Here is a 17,591-nt window from a genome sequence, read left to right as displayed (position 1 = left end):
CTGGTGGAGTCATGTAAATACTTTTTTTTTTAATGTTTATTTTATTTTTTAGAGCGAGACACAGAGCATGAGTGGGGGAGGGACAGAGAGAGGAGACAGGATCACAAGCAGGCTCCAGGCTCTGAGCTGTCAGCACAGAGCCCAATGTGGGGCTTGAACTGTGAGATCACGAGCTCAGCCAAAATTGGCGCTTAACCTACTGAGCCACCCAGGTGCCCCTTAAATACTTTTTATCTGTAAAGGATTTTCCCAAATATGTGGGCTTATAAGGAACCCTCCACCTGTAGAGATAGGAAATTGGGTTGCTGGTTCCTTCAGGAATAATAGCTCTATAATTTTCTCTCTAATAATATAAAAGTCTATAATGCCCTCATTGTGTGTAAAGTTAAACATGGAACGCCGATTTAAAGAATTCCTCAAAGCATTCAGTGATTCTTCACTTCCCTTTTCTCTTTAGGGAAAATCTAATTTAGACTATTTCAGAATCCCACTGCTTTCTGCAAATGTCTTTCAAACTGACTCTTTTTAAAAAATTTTTATTTTTAACAGTTTTATTGAGATACAATTCATCTATCATAGAGTTCACCATTTTAAAATGCACATTTTAGTTATTTTTACTATATTCACAGAGTTGTATTTCCGTCATCACTAATTTTATAAAACTTTCCCCACTCCAAGAAAGAAACGTTAAAGAAATTCTAATCCATTAAAGAAACTTTCCATTTCCCCCTTCCACCATCCTTTACAAATATTCACCTACTTTCTGTCTCTTGGTATTTGTCTTTACTGGAAATTTCATATACATAGAATCATGAGGTATATGGTCTTTTTTAACTGGTTATTTTCACATGTGTTCAAGGTATACCTGCCTTGTACCATATATTAGTTCTTTTTCCCTTTTTATTTCTTTATTTTTTTCTTTTAATTCAAGTGTATATTTCTTCCAATTATTTCTTTTTTTAATTTTTTTTAATGTTTTATTTATTTCTGAGAGAGAGAGAGAGAGAGAGTGTGAGCAGGGGAGGGTCAGAGAGAGTGGGAGACACAGAATCTGAAGCAGGTTCCAGGCTCTGAGCTAGCTGTCAGCACAGAGCCCGACGTGGGGCTCGAACCCACCAACTGCGAGATCATGACCTGAGCTGAAGTTGGACGCTTAACCGACTGAGCCACCCAGGCACCCCTCTTCCAATTATTTCTAACAGTAGTTGGTAACTAAAAAGATTTTGAGCATTTAAATTTTTCAGTAGTTTTTACTAATTTTTTTAAATTTACTTTTTAAATTTACATCCAAGTTAGTTAGCATATAGTGCAACAATGATTTCAGGAGTAGATTCCTTAATGCTCCTTACCTATTTAACCCACCCTCCGTCCCACAGTCCATCCAGTAACCCTCTGTTTGTTCTCCATATTTAAGAGTCTCTTATGTTTTGTCCCACTCTGGTTTTATATTATTTTTGCCTCCCTTCCCTTATGGTCATCTGTTTTGTATCTTAAAGTCCTCATATGGATGAAGTCGTATGATATTTCTCTTTCTCTGACTAATTTCACTTAGCAATACCCTCTAGTTCCATCCACATAGTTGCAAATGGTAAGATTTCATTCTTGTTGATTGCTGAGTAATACTCCATTGTATATATATACTACATCTTTACCCATTCATCCATCATGGACATTGGGCTCTTTCCATACTTTGGCTAATGTTGATAATGCTACTATAAACATTGGGGTGCATGTGCCCCTTTGAAACAGCATACCTGTATTCCTTGGATAAATACCTAGTAGTGCAATTGCTGGGTCGTAGGGCAGTTCTATTTTTAATTTTTTTGAGTAATCTCCATACTGTTTTCCAGAGTGGCTGCACCAGTCAAACTGACCCTTTCTGTTAATTCCCAATGCCATTTTGCCTAGGCCTTTGCCCTCTTCATATCCGTCAGCCTCCTAGCTAATACTGTCTCCTATTCCCCCTTGTACTGGATTCATAGTCAAGATGCCTTGGGTTCTAGCTACAGCTAACAGGGCATTTTCTACTTAAAAGACAAAAGTGTGGAGTTCTCAGTTAGGAAATGAACTCATAAACAACAATATGCTGAGGTACTTTTGGTTTTCAGTCATTTAACTGATGTATTTTCAGTAATGAGGCTGTCCTTGGAAGGTGTGGAAATGATGAAATTCCCCAAATTACAGGTCTACAGCAAGAAAGAAAGAAAAGGAAGGGAACTTGTTGAGGTTGTCCTTTGTTCCAGGTTGCACTGAGGCACTTTGTTACTCATAGCAATGCTACCACGGCCCCTGACAGTGTGCTTGCCTGAAGGAGAGTTAAGACACAGGAGAGTTAGACTCAATGTGATTCTGAATTCAAATTATGTTTATCTTTTTACAGCACCTTCTTTTAATCCTGAATTCAGACTGTGTGATATTTTGGTAAAAGCTTGCAGCTAAATAGAATGTAAAGTACTTTGGGGCAAAGTAGTATCATCAGGTACCCAATTCTGTCTGTAGAAAATTAAATTTAGTGCTGCAATTTGGAGAGGTATATTCTTATCAGAAGGACATTAAAAACATTAAAATATTTCTGGCTATTTCTGCTTGGGGTGAGTGGAGATTTGGGAAAACAGAGAAGGTAGCCTCTGAGCTGGGTGTTGAAGGGTAAGAAACCATCAGGTATATAATAATATTAGTGATGATGATGATGATGATGCTCATAGAGCATGTTACACATGTGGAGTGCTTACTACGTACTGGAGCCATGTTTGTTCCAAGCCAGGAGGTCTCAAAGTGTGGTACACAACCCAGCAGCATTAGCATTACCGGGGAACTTGTTAGAAATGCAGATTTTCAGGCCCCACCCCAGACCTACCGAGTTAGGCAGTAGGCTTCAGGTAATCTGATGCATGCTCAGGTTTGGGAACCACTGTTCTACCACATTGTAGACATTAACTCATTTAATGCTTAGAACAACCTTATGGGATAGATTCTTTTATATCCACTTATGGCTGAAGGAATTGAGATAAGTGATGAAAACTGAGAACTGAAACTTGGATTTCTAACTCCAGAGAGAAAGGTGACTATTGGTGTGTGGCTTAGTTTTTAAATAATACCTGTTTTCCATTTTCATATGTTACTACGTCTACACCTTCCCCTGTACAATCACTTTGAGAAGCTCCACCAGCATGACATTATTTGTTCTGTCTTTGGTCCTTTGAGTTGAACATTCAGCTTCCTCTCCTGGGGCCTCGTTTTTTTCCTTGTCAATGTGGCATCTCAATCCTTGTTTATCCTCAAGACTACAGAGTAAATGGCTCTGTAAGGAAGTCTTTCCTACCTTCCGCGCATCTACTGGAAGTAGTGCTAAACATAGATGCTCTGTCATTTCTTCTCCCACAGTCTTTTTATTCTTTTGGTCCGGTATTTATCTCCTTGTCTTATAAAATGTTAGTTGATATGTCTGCTCCAGTAGAACAGGGCTTCTTTTTTTTTTTTTTTTTAATGTTTTATTTATTTCTAGGAGAGAGAGAGAGAGACAGCGTGAGCAGGGGAGGGTCAGAGAGAGAGGGAGTCACAGACTGAAACAGGCTCCAGGCTCTGAGCTGGCAGTCAGCACAGAGCCCGACGCAGGGCTCGAACCCACGAACCATGAGATCATGACCTAAGCAAAAGTCGGACACTTAACCGACTAAGCCACCCAGGCGCCCCAGAACAGTGCTTCTTGAGAGAAGGTGTTTTATCTTGTTCATCACTGTTTATTTCCTGCCTGGCATATGGTGAGCACTTAATAAATATTTGACAAATGAGTTGCTGAATGAATTACTCTATGAATTTTTAAGTAAGAGTAAAATGTTCAAATTCTATTTTAGGAAGGAAAATCTTGGCAGCTGGGAGGCGCAAGATTGGAAGGAGGAAAGACTAGATTAGCAACTAGACTCCAAGTTAGGAGAGGGTTGACAAAAACATGAGCTAGGGAATGGATACAAGAAGTGCTTTAGAAGAGGAATCAATAGGGGAGGGAAGAAAATATAAGAAGGAGTAGATTTCCGGGGGAACAAAATGAGCAGGGTTTTTTTTAGTTGTCAGGGGATAGCTGGAAATTCAGGTAGACAAGGATTCTGGCTCAGAAATACCTGGCCTTGAGGTACAGATTTTGAAGTCATCTGTACATGGTTGTATACACATGAGCAAATAGCTCTGGGTGAATGAGGGGAAGGTGAGGGGAAGGGAGGCAAAGATTGACTGAGCTCCTGTATATACCAGACCCTGGCATTTTCCCATTTATTCCTTAAGATAGCATCTGCCTCATTTTCTCTTCACTTCTGTTACTTAACCTTCTAGCCAACATCTGTTGACCTTGAACTGTGCACATACATTTTGTTGTTCATTTAGGCCCATCTGCCTAGAGAGCCTTTTTTTTTTTAACCTAGCATACTCTTTTTTGCCTTTCAGAACTACACCCAGACATATTCCTGTTATGGAGAGACCCGCTGTTGAGTTACCTCCCCCAAACACCCAATCTATCTGTCACACTTTTGCCAGAATGTTTTTTTTAAAATACATGAATATGATACCAGTTCAAAGAGAAGATCTTGTTTATGGCAGGTGTTCCCTTTCTGTCTAGTAGAACAGTCTGTTGGAGATACCACATACTTCTTTGTTTGGTAATTTACTCAAAGACTACAGGAGATTCGCCTGGAAGTCCTAAAAGAGCTGCTGAGGAAGCGTGTAAAGAATCAAAATGAAGTGAACATGAAACACTTGAATGCCCAGTGGTCTAAACTGCAGGAAGCAAAGGAGGCAAAATTGGCACGGATTCAGCAGAAACATGTATCAGGTAAAGTCAATATGAACAATGAACAGAATAGGAAAGTTGGCTTTGCTTTGAATCTTTGACCAAACCTGATTTAGATACAATTCTTATGAATCCTAGTGTTATTGAATGGGTAAAGGAAAAGAGTTATTTTCAAAAGTAGAAGGCTGGAGGAAAATTTCTCACTAAGAAAACCAAATAATGATATTCTAACAGGTATTCAAGTTATTGACATTATTGGTGTGTGTGCGTGCATGCATGTGTGTGTGTGAGAGAAAGAGAGAAAGAGAGAGAGTAGGACTTGGGCATCCCATCCATATTAATGGGTTGAGGTCCTGGACAGAGAGCCCGATTTCTCAACCTTTTTAAAAATTATTGCCCTTAAATGAGACATGTAGACATCTTTTCTCCTGCTTACCCCCTCCCATGAAATTTTAATACCATGGATATGTTGTATATCTGTTTATGTACTATATCTGTACACATAAAAGGAGCAGTCAGCGGATGATTAAGTAAGAATGACTATATAAAAATTTTTTTTAAAAAGGATTGTATAAAAACTTAAAAAAAAATTTAACTTATTAGTATTTATAGCTTTATTTGCTTAGTAACTTTTAATATAATTTACTTATAAAACTTTAATGCATCAATTATATATGCAAACTAGCAATTTATATGTATAATAATAGAATGTAATTACAACTTAAATTTGTTATTTTTCTAGCAAAACAGTTGTAAAAATTAATTCCTTGAAATTATTTTTTAGTGAACCTAACTTTAACTTTTTCTTGATGTGAGAAAATAATTTTTGACTTAACTAGATGCTAAGTATACACTTAGATATCATCAACATCTTTTTTTCAGCACTTCACAGTCCTAACAATGGGTCAACTAGCTTTTTTTTTCTTTTTTTTTTTTTTTAACTCCCCCTGTCCCTCCCTTCCTGCCCCTTGGCATCACCTCCCAAATAAACTACCTGCACAATTTCTTTTGTCTCATGCTCTGCCTTTGGGGGAACTCAGGCTAAGACAGAAATGTCACTTCCTCAGGGAGCCCTTCAAGGACCCCACTCCCTCCCCACCTTAAGTCAGGTTCTTATTATCTGCTTAACTTATATGCCCCTGAACTTGCTGTGTGTGTGAGAAAACAACTTTTAACTAGCTTCTAGGTATGTAGTTAGACATTGTCAACATTTTTCTTTTCAGTACTTCGCATAACTAATAATGAGTTGACTAACTTTGGTCGATAAATAACAAAACGTTAACTATTTTTATTTAATTCTAAAACCCCAAGTCACACAGAGAAGCACTGAGGATCAAACATAAACACCCACAAGGCAGTAGTGGCGCGTGCAGCCACCTCTTGCAACAAGACTTCGCAGTCCCACATTATGACTTTGCATGCATTGAGAGAACACAGCGTAGAGCCTTCAAACCGGATTGCTCTGTGATAGGACTGAAAGAAAGAGCAGACAGAGGTAGCAAGCATGACTCCTTGGATGAGTGAACTCTGAATGTGCAGTTGAGCCTTTTCCCTCTGACTGCCAAACCCTTTTGAGGGCTCTAAGCTAGAATATATTGTGCTTTATTCTGTGGTTAACCAAGATGGACAGATTACTGAAGAACCTGTAGTCTTCCCTCCCTTGCAGTTATTCTCCTAAGAGAAAATAAATCTCTAAATCTCCACTGAATATGTATTTTTCAGTTACTTTGAGTTTCTTTTGTTAGCCTGGAAGACTCTTACCGAATACACCTTCTTGCCTCAGAGCTTGGAATGTAGTTACACAAGATTTTTTTTAAAAAAATTTAACGTTTATTTATTTTTGGGAGAGAGAGAGAGCAAGCAGGCAAGGAGCAGAGAGAGGAAGACAGAGAGAGAGAGAGCAAGAGAGTAAGCACAAGCGGGCATGGAGCAGAGAGAGAGAGACACAGAATTCAAAGCAGGTTCCAGGCTCTGTGCTATCAGAACAGAGCCCAACGTGGGGCTCAAACCCACAAACCAGAAGATCATGACCTGAGCCAAAGTCAGACGCTCAAATGACTGAGCCACCCAGGTACCCCAGTTATAAAAGATTTTTGAAAGTACCCACTGAGGACACTAATTGACTCAACTTCTGTCACTCTCGCTTGTCTCATGATCTGGGCCACACAGATGACAGACCTCTGGTTTTAGTGTTACATTCTGTCTGTAGTGAGCGGTCTTCATAACTGCACAGTTCAGTAGCTTCCCTGTGAATGAAAATATAACTGGTCTATTATTATGCATTTGTTCAGAACAATATTTTGGAAATAGTCACGGATGTATGTTTTATTCTAGCAATCAGGAAACTTGTGGGAAAGGGAAAGAATATAGAAGGGAAGTTGGAGAGAAGAAGTATCATCAAGGATTATTCTGACTATGCATCCCAGGTCTATGGGCCTTTGTCTCGCCTTGGTCGTTTCCCTGACAACAACTCAGAGGACTTTATAGTAAAAAACCACTATCTCAACACCTATGAAGGTAAGAAGTTTACATGATTACAAGTCCAGTACAAGAGGAGTATTAGATTAAAGTACTAGAAGAGAAAGAAGTATTGCATTAAAGGCTAAACAACAAATAAAAATATTTTCAAGAAATCACAATGGACACATTTAATATTATTGAGTTCATACAAACCAATAAAAACTGCAAAGACCCAAATAACTGGATATACTTTATAACAGTATATCAGTGCTTAGCTACTAAACATTTAAACATGTTCAGTGTCACTAATAAAGTTACACAAAAATGAAATTGAAAAAGCTTTTATATCAGGTTTCCAAAGCAAAGAAGAAATAAATCATGAAATCAGCCCTTTAGGAAGTGCTAGACAACTAGTGGGTAAGGAAATGAATAACCAGGGGATGAATTCATAGAGCTACACCTCTTGTAAAGTCCAAGACAGGCTTATTTAGATTATTTAAATTTTAGTTGACAAGTTGAAGCATCATATATATGGCCAAGATCATGAGTTGATGGTCACACTCTTGAACTTGCGGCTCTAGTTGATCATCTCCAGAGCAGAATGAGATAAATTTGTGTACATCTACTTTACAGTGATAGTCCCATGTATCATATGATCATTAATTTTCTCTTGATTATTATTGTAGAATTTATTACATTTTTGTAGGGAAATATTTTATTAGAATGAATTTCTCATTTTACAGTCTTAAGTCACTGAGAACATGAGTTAATAATGCAGAAAGTTGCTTTACATTTTGGGGTCACTGCTATTATGTGGGCTATACCTTATCCATATTCTAAATGAAACAACTTGGCAAATAGCTCCCAAAACTAAAAATATACTTTCAAAACGCTAAGTTTAATCACCAAATACTAAAAACATGTACTTGCTTCCTGTAGGATTAGTTGAACTTGAGTCATGTCTCCCAGATTTTGTGACACAACCCCGAATCAGACCTCCAAAGCCAAAAGTCACTACCACGAAAGCTGGTTTTCTCAAGAGGGCAGCAAGAATGGACCATGAGTTGGCAGAGGTTCATAAGGTATAATAATCCTTATTCATAGACAAGATGCTTCTAGTAGGACTTTTGCAGTGAAATATTATACCTCCAGAATAGCAGTGTTCAGTAGTTTTTGACACATAACTCTACATTTTTTTTCCTCCCTAGATTTTTCTCTTCTAGATGTTGCTTGTGCTATGCTGAACAAATATGCTTCTTTTCTTCATTTCAAACTGTAGGAAAATCTCTTGGAAGCTATTCTCCCCATTTGTAGAAGTCATGTTATTTCCTAAAAGTGGTTCTGACTTTAGATCTCCATAATAAAATATGAGACTACATTGAAGTGTAGCAAGTTTCTGGTGTTAGGAATTACTGCTGATTTTAATAGTATAATAGGTCTCATTTTCTCCCTTTTAGGTTTGTTACCAGGGCATCAGTAAGTCACATTCAAGGCCTCTCTGATCTAGTTTAAAGCTCAACTAAATGAGAAGGTGCAATGGTTGTTCCCATGACACAAGAACATAGCAGCCATGAGCTGTGTTTCCCTTTTGTTAATTGAACTGTAGGTATACACAAACCACAGAATTTGTGGTTTATGATAGTGCTGCTCAGTCTTTAGCACGTATCAGAATCCCCCAAAAAGCTTGTTAAAGCACATGTTTCTGGGCCCAGCCCCAAAGTTTCTGATTGAGTAGGTCAGAAGTGGGGCTGGAGTATTTATATTTGTTACAAGTTTCCAGGTAATGCTGATCTCTGGGAACTACACTTTGAGACTCGCTGGTCCACCATAATCTCCCCACTGGTCCATGCATGTTTGTTTGGTCACTTGGTTTTGGTAATAGAATAAGAATCCATGGGAGCCCATACTCACTATAAAAATTAGGACCTTGACAGTAACTCATGTGTATATATGTGGTTTTTCCCACCTCATCCCCTTGTTTCCATTTACCCATTTGAACTCTGCATTCATTATTCTTTCACTTTCTGTAAGATGTTTTCGTAGATACTCTGTATTAGGGTATGGAAGTTCTCTTCTGTTCCTAATTTACTGAAGCTTTTAATCATGTGTTCATGTTGTATTTTATCACATGTTTCAGCCATATCTATTGAGGTAATTATATATTTTTCTTTTTAGAATTATTATAATAAGGAACATTTATAGTTGTTGTTTTGTTTTTTTTAACAAACGTTAATTTATCCTTACATACTGGGATGAACCTAACTTGGTCAAGGTGTTTTATCTTATTTTTAATACATTGTTGGATTTGATTTACTAGTATATTTTTCAGAATTTTGATTGTATATTCATGAGTGAAATGGCCTTATTTTTCTTTCTTATTTTGATTCTGTATGGCATTGGTGTCAGAGTTATACAGGTCTTCTGAAATGACCGTAGAGTATTCCTTTATTTCTACTTTTGAAAAGAGTTTAAGCTTATGATGTTATGTTTCTTCAGTTTGGTAGAATATTATCTGAGATGTTACCTTCATGGGAAAACTTTCACCACTCCTTCATTTCCATACTATTTGCAGATCTTTCTGCATTGTTTTGGTAAATTACAATTTCTTTACAAGGTCCGTTTCACCTAACTTCAAATTTTTTAGCATACATTGATAGTATTATTTTATAATCTTGGTGTTTGTTTTATCTATAATCATGCCTGCTTAAGTCACAATATTACTTATTTGTGCTTTAACTCCTTTTCCTTATTCAGTTTTACTGGAGGCTTATTAATTTTCTTGGTATTGTTTTTCCAAGGAAAGAACCTCTGAATTTGTTGATTTTCTTTACTATAGATATTTTTTCAGTCACATTAACTCCCATTCATATTATGTCTTTCTCTCTTCATTCTTTTTGCTTTGTAGTTCTTTTCCTAACTTAAAGTAGACATGTAGCTCGTTAATTTTCAGGCACTCATCAATTTTATAAAGTATTTAAGGCTAAACATGTCCTTCAAAACACTGATTTTGGTGTATTTCATTAGTTTTGATATGGAGTGTTTATCATTATTAGTTTCTAAGTTTTTTAAACATCCATTATGGTTTTTGCACCTGTGAATATTTAAGTTTTTAAATTTCCAAATATGCAGGAATTTTAACCCATTTTTGAAGTAACTTCTAACTCATTTGCTCTATGGTCAGGAATCCCTATTCTTTGAAATTTCGTGAGGCTTGTCTTGTGAACTAGTATATGAGTGTACATGTAAAATATTCTAAGTCCACCCTCAAGTCATACTATCACTTTCCCTGTAGTGCAGGTCCCTTATAGCAGATTATTCCCAGCATCTTCCTGCTGTCCCTGTGGCATTGCTGTCATTCATGCCACTGATCCATAGGTTGTAATCACCCACTATATTTTTACTATCATTGCTTCAACAGTTATATTTTGGATCAATTAAAAATAAGAAAACATAATTTAACTTCATTTATTCTTTCTGTGCCACTGTTTCTTTCTTTATAGAAATGCAAGTTTCTGACCAATGCCATTTATCTCCTGCCTGGAGAACTTGTTTTACCATTTATTGCAGGGCAGGTCTCCTGGCAATGAAATCCTTCAGTTTTTGTCTGTCTCAGGAAGTCTTTATTTCTCTTTCATGATTTTTTTAGATATAATTCACATACCATAAAATTTACCCTTTTAAAATACACAATTCAGTTGTTTTTAGTATGTTCAAAAGACTGTTCAACCATAACCATTATCTAATTCCAGAACATTCTCATTATCCCAAAAGAAACCTCATACCCATTAGCAGTCACTCCCAATTACCCTCTTCCCTATAGCCTGTGGCAACCACTAATCTTTCTTTTTATGGATTTGCCTATTCTGAACATTTCATATAAATGAAATCATACAATGTATGGCCTTTTGTGTCTGGCTTCTTTAACTTAGCATATGTTTTCAAGGTTCATCCATGTTGTTGTAGGTCTCAGTACCACCACTGTGCGGATGTGTCACAATTTGTTTATCTGCTCATCAGTTGAGAGAAATTTGAGTTGTTTCTTCTTTTTCTCTATTATAAATAATGCTGCTATGCAGATTTGTGTATGCATTTTTGTGTGGACATAGGTTTTTCGATTCTCCTGTCTCTAGACCTAGGAATGGAGTTCCTGGATTACATAGTAACTATGTTTTACTTTTTGAGGAACTGCCAGACTCTTTCAAAAGTGGTTGCACTGTTTTACATTCTCACCAGGAATGTATAAGGATTCTCAGTTCTCCATATCTTTACCATCACGTGTTACTGCCCATCTTTTTTATTATGGCCATTCTAGTGTGTGTGATGTGGTATCTCACTGTGGCTTCAGTTTTAGCATCTTTCGTGTGCCTTTCATTTGTAGACCTTTTTTTGGAGAAATGTCTTTTCAGATTCTTTCCTCATTTTTTAATTGGGTTGTCTTTTTATTGTTTATTATAGACATTACTTTTAATGTCTGTTGTTGAGTTGTAGGAGTTCCGGGTATATTCTGGGCCTACCCTTATTAGATAAATGATTTGCAGATTTTCCTCCTATTCTGTGGGATGTCTTTTTAGTTTCTTGATAGTATCCTTTGAAACAGTTAAGTATAAAATTGTGATCTTTTCAGTTTTGGGTTTTTTTTATGTTTTATTTATTTCTGAGAGAGAGAGACAGCATAAGCAGGGGAGGGTCAGAGAGAGAGGGAGACACAGAATCTGAAGCAGGCTCCAAGCTCTGAGCTGACTGTCAGCACAGAGCCCGACGTGGGGCTCGAACCCACTAACCATGAAATCATGACCTGAGCTGAAGTCAGACACTCAACCGACTGAACCACCCAAGCGCCCCTATGATCTTTTCACTTTTGAATAATGATTTTAATGAATTTACTGAATTTTACTAGAATTCTATGTTGGTGGGGTTTTTTTTCCAACACTTCAAAAATTTCACTCCATTCTCTTCTTACATGGATGGTTTCTGACTAGAATTCCACTATAATTTTTATCTTTGTTCCATAGTAGCTAAGGTGTGTTTTCCCTCTGGCTTCTTTCAGATTCTCTCTTTGTCTTTGGTTTTCTCTAATTCAAATATTATATGCCTGTGGTGTTGTGTGTGTGTTTAGGTATATGTCTTGCATGGCATTTTTTAAGCTTCTGGATCTGTAGGTTGGTGTTGGTCATTAATTTAGGGTAGTTTCCAGCCATTATGATTTCAAATATTTATTCTGTATTCTCTTTTTCTTCTCCATCTGGCATTCCAGTTACATACATTACTCCTTTTGATATTGTCTCACAGTTCTTGTATGATTTGTTCTATGTATTTGTTTGTTTCTCTTTTGCATTTTAGTTTGAGAAGTTTTTATTGACCTATCTTCAAGTTCCTGGATTCTTGTTTTTTTTTGTTTTTTTTTTAGCTATGTAGAGTCTATTGATGAGCCCATTGATGATCAAAAGTAAAACAAATAAAAATGTATGTTGAAATCAGAACACACATACCCTCTTTCATAAGGAAACAAGTTAATTTTCAAAAATCATGATGTGCAGGCCTTCACTGCCAAAGGAAAGCACCCCATTTTGGGACAGTTGCCCTTGAATGCTCCTCAGTTCCCCCATAGCAACAAAACATCAAATATTTCCATCATTTATGGCCCAGGGAGATTTTCTATTGCACAGGCACTTATTCTAAACAGATTATAGGCTCTTGTGAAAGAATAGGAGTTGAGGGTTTTGTTTGCATATATATGACAGAACCTTTTAAAATCTAAAAAAAATTTTAATCCCTCAAATCTTTGATTAAAATGAATAAACCTAGAATACGTGCCATGTTTATCTGGTGGTTAGTTATCTTTAGGAATATCATACTATCCCTTAGGTCACAGAAGCAACTGGGTTTGGACTTTTTCAAACTGTCAGAGCATAGCCATAGATGAGGTAATTTCTGATTGATCTTCAGAACTGTGACCTAGATCTGGTGGTGGAAGAAAATAGAAAAGTAAGGAATGACACTAGTTGGTGTTATTATTCCAGGCAATATTGGATAAGAAGAATAAAGTTATTGAACCAAAGAAACTTCTGCGCTTTCTTCAAAGAAGGTCACTACCTGAACCTCGACTTCCAACTCCAACTTTGGAAATGAGTTCCAATGTAAGTATGAAACTTGATTTGAAATGCTAAATTCAGTTTTGCTGTTTGTCTTAGATACTTTGAGTTAAAAACAAACCTAATTTTTTATTTTTCTTTCTTAGTTTATTGTCAAGTTGGTTTCCATATAACACCCAGTGCTCATCACAAGTGCCCTCCTCCATGCCCATTAACCCCCTTCCCCCTCCCCAACTCCCATCAGCCCTCAGTTTGTTCTCAGGATTCAAGAGTCTCTCATGGTTTGCCTGCCTCCCTCTCCCCAACTATTTGTCCCATTCTTCTCCCCCATGGTCCTACCTTAAGTTCCTCCTAATCCATCTATACGTGCAAATATATGGTATCTGTCCTTCTCTGCCTTATTTCACTCAGCATAACACCCTCAAAGTCCATCCATGTTGCTATAAATGGCCAGATTTCATTCTTTCTCATTGCCATGTTGTATTCCATTGTATAGATAAACCACATCATCTTGGTCAGTTGATGGACACTTAGGCTCTTTCCATGTTTTGGCAATTGANCTTGTGCTTTTTCTAATTTCTTGAAATAGGCCTGGAGTGCAGTGTACTTTCCTCTTAGGACACCTTTGCCGCATCCCCTACAGTTTGAATTGTTGTATTTTCGTTTTCATTTGTTTCCATGTATTTTTTAATTTCTTCTTTAATGGCCTGATTGGCCCATTCGTTCTTTTNTTTGTCTATTTGGGTACTCTCTCTTTTCTTTTTGAGAAGCCTGGCTAGAAAGGTTTGTCAATTTTGTTTATTTTTTCAAAAAAACCAACAGTTAGTTTCATTGATCTGTTCAACTGTTTTTTTGGGTTCTATATTGTTTATTTCTGCCCTGATTTTTATTATTTCTCTTCTCCTACTGGGTTTGGGGTGCTCTTGTTGCTCTCCCTCTAGTTCCTTTAGGTGCACTGTTAGATTTTGTACTTGTGCTTTTTCTAATTTCTTGAAATAGGCCTGGAGTGCAGTGTACTTTCCTCTTAGGACACCTTTGCCGCATCCCCTACAGTTTGAATTGTTGTATTTTCGTTTTCATTTGTTTCCATGTATTTTTTAATTTCTTCTTTAATGGCCTGATTGGCCCATTCGTTCTTTTGTAGGGTGTTCTTTAACCTCCATGCTTTTGGAGGTTTTCCAGACTTCTTCCTGTGGTTGATTTCAAGTTTCATAGCATTGTGATCTGAAAGTGTGCATGGTATGATCTCAATTTTTTATATTTGTTGAGGGCTGCTTTATGTCCCACTATGTGATCTATCTTGGAATATGTGCCATGTGCACTTGAGAAGAAAGTGAATTCCATGGCCTCAGTGTGTAGAGTTCTAAATATAGCAGTCAAATTTGTCTGGTCCAGTGTGTCATTCAGGTCCATTGTTTCTTTAGTGATTTTCTGTCTCGTTGATCTATCCATTGCTGTGGAGTATTAAAGTCCCCTGCTATTAGCACATTCTTATCCATAAGATTGTTTCTGTTTCTGATTGTTTTATGTATTTGAGTGCTCCCATATTCAGTGTGTAGATATTTATAATTGTTAGCTCTTCCTGATGGATAGACCCTGTAATTATTATATAATGCCCTTCTTTATCCCTTGTTGCCATCTCTAAAGCCCAGTTTGTCTGATATAAGTATAGCTACTCCAGCTTTCTTTTGACTTCCAGTAGCATGATATATATTTCTCCGTCCCCTCACTTTCAATCTGAAGGTGTCCTCAGGTCTAAAATGAATTTTTTTGTAGACAGCAAATAGATGGATCTTGTGTTAGTATCCATTCTGCTACCCTACGTCTTTTGATTGAAGCATTTAGTCCATTTACATTCAGTGTTCTTATTGAAAACTATGGGTTTAGAGTCATTGTGTCCTTTGTAGGATTCATGGTTGTGGTGGTGTCTCTGGTATCTTGTGTTTCTTGCAACATTACCCTCATAGAGTCCCCCTCAGGATTTCTTGTAGGGCTGGTTTAGTGGTGATGAATTCTTTCAATTTTTGTTTATTTGGAAAGACTTTTTCCTCTCCTTCTATTCTGAATGACAGGCTTACTGGATAGAGGATACTTGGCTGCATATTTTTTCTGTTCATCACATTGAAGATTTCCTGCCATTCCTTTCAGGCCTTACAAGTTTCAGTAGATAGGTCTGTCACCACTCTGATAGATTTCCCTTCGTATATTAGGCCCTTTTCTCTCTAGCTGCTTTCAGGATCTCTCTTTGTCCTTACATTTTGACAGTTTCACTATGATATGTTGTGCAGAAGATCGATTCAAGTTACATCTGAGGGATATCCTCTGTGTGTCTTGGATTTCAATGTCTGTTTCCTTCCCCCAGATTGGGGAAGTTCTCGGCTCTAATTTGTTCAAGGACTCCTTCAATGCCTTTCCCTCTTTCTTCCTCTTCTGGAATTCCTATGATACAGATATTGTTCTGTTTGATTGTGTCACTCAGCTCTCGAATTCTCCTTTTGTGTTTCTGGAGTAGTTTATCTCTCTTTTTCTTAGCTTCCTCTTTTTCTATAATTGTGTCTTTTAATTCACCTATTCTCTCTGCTTCTTCAATCCGTGCATTGGACGCCTCCATTTTATTATCCATCTCATTTATAGCATTTTTTAATTCATCACAACAATTCTTAAGCTCCATAGTCTTTGTAGCGTTAGTTTCTCTGATGTCTTTCATGCCTTTTTCAAGCCTAGTGATTAATTTTATGAGTATTGTTCTAAATTCTTGTTCAGTTATGTTGCTTATATCTGTTTTGAGCAGTTCTTTAGCTGTCACTTCTTCTGGAATTTCTTGGAGGAGAGTTCTTCCGTTTCGTCATTTTGGCTACCTTTCTGTCTCTTGTTAGTTTTAAAAGCTTGTTATGCACTCTACACCTGCGAGTACTGCTGTATTAAAGAGGGTCTTTGACTGTCCAGGGCCAGTCTGTTCAGAAAGTGTTCTTTGAATGGTGTCTCTTGGTCTCTCTTGTTGAGACTTTCGTTATTTTATTTCCCTACTTGTAGTGGTATTGGGACTCTCCACCATGTATACTTTGGCTTGATTCTTGAGGTAGCCACTATAAGGTTGTTTTTTCAGTGGACTCTGTCTCCTTTTCCTCCCAAACTCCTAGATTCTGTAAGGGTTCCTATGGCTTCAGGCCTTCTCCGTTTGAGAGATGTGGGCGAGTGAAATGTATGTAGCTCCCTACTTCTCAGCCATCTTGCCTCCTGTCCAACCTAATTTAATAGCGTTACCTTCTGAAGATCTTATATGGCATGTATTCTTATGCTTCAAACATCAAACATACACGAATAAGCACAACAGAATCTTCCTAAGCAAAATAGGCATCAGAAGGTAATCCTCATGTATGTCAAATAAAAAAAGAAGATTGAGTGATAATCAGTTACTATAACCATTTTGCTCACATGGTGAGGTGGCTGATGACAGCTGGTGTCAGAGAAGAGTGAAGCACCAGGGATGTCATGAGGACAGGTTGGCTTCTGAGGTAGGACTGGCTCAAAAAGGTCACCCTGACCAGGATCATACCTCACCTTGATAGACCTCCAAACTCTGTTTGGGCGAGGTACCAGTGTCAGGATTTAGGACTGACTCAGACTAGACAGCCCCCACCCCCCACCCAAGAAACTGCTAGAGATACCACAGTCCAAACATCATGCTTGACCAAAGGATAATTGCCTGGTAGATGAGGACATTCCTCTTAGCAAGTCAGCTCATCATCCCGGCATAGGCCGCTTCTCACAAGAAGCCACATTGTACTGAGAAGGTTGTTGGTGGGGAGTTGATAGGAGATCTCATTAGGACCTCTGATGGAGTGACTGTGGAGCAACTGGACATGCCCTTTGCTAGACTTTGTGCCAGTCACTCCCTGTGGTTAACACATTGTCTCTCACATGTGTGAATGCTGTTCATTTCTGTTGCTTTCTTTTGCATTCAAAGGCACCTTAATTAGATTTACAGACTCTGCTTTCTGCTTTTGACACACAGTTATTTAAGGTGATTTTTGTAGATGGCTAATCTTGTCCATTCAGATTTTACCAGCTTATCTAAATTGTTGTGAGAAACACCTTACTCTAGACTCTGACACAGACTAGCTTTATTTCTTGTCTACTCTTGATCAAGCATGAAAACACTATTGGAAAAGGGATGTTATAAGCATTACTTGTTGTTCCAAGAAAGATTTTGCTGGAAAGGAATATAGAAAAATGAAAATGGCTTAATTTGTAGGGAT

General features: G+C 37.5%; 1 protein-coding gene across 3 annotated transcripts in view; it reads left to right on the top strand.

Moving 5' to 3' along the window:
- The window catches only part of CFAP91 (cilia and flagella associated protein 91), a 92,772-nt gene that overhangs the window by 43,862 nt on the left and 31,319 nt on the right, over positions 1-17,591 (top strand). For all 3 annotated transcript variants that reach the window (XM_077776681.1, XM_077776678.1, XM_077776679.1), the window contains exons 8-11: positions 4,665-4,822; positions 7,115-7,297; positions 8,180-8,322; positions 13,261-13,377. In XM_077776681.1, coding sequence (XP_077632807.1) covers positions 4,665-4,822; positions 7,115-7,297; positions 8,180-8,322; positions 13,261-13,377 — 601 coding nt within the window. The remainder of the gene's footprint in view (positions 1-4,664; positions 4,823-7,114; positions 7,298-8,179; positions 8,323-13,260; positions 13,378-17,591) is intronic.

This window comes from Crocuta crocuta, unplaced genomic scaffold (genome assembly GCF_008692635.1).
Source record: "Crocuta crocuta isolate KB4526 unplaced genomic scaffold, BGI_CrCroc_1.0 scaffold87, whole genome shotgun sequence".
NCBI classification, from domain to species: domain Eukaryota; kingdom Metazoa; phylum Chordata; class Mammalia; order Carnivora; family Hyaenidae; genus Crocuta; species Crocuta crocuta.
The sequence above is the reverse complement of the archived record's forward strand: the minus strand, read 5'-3'. Positions and strand labels throughout refer to the sequence as shown.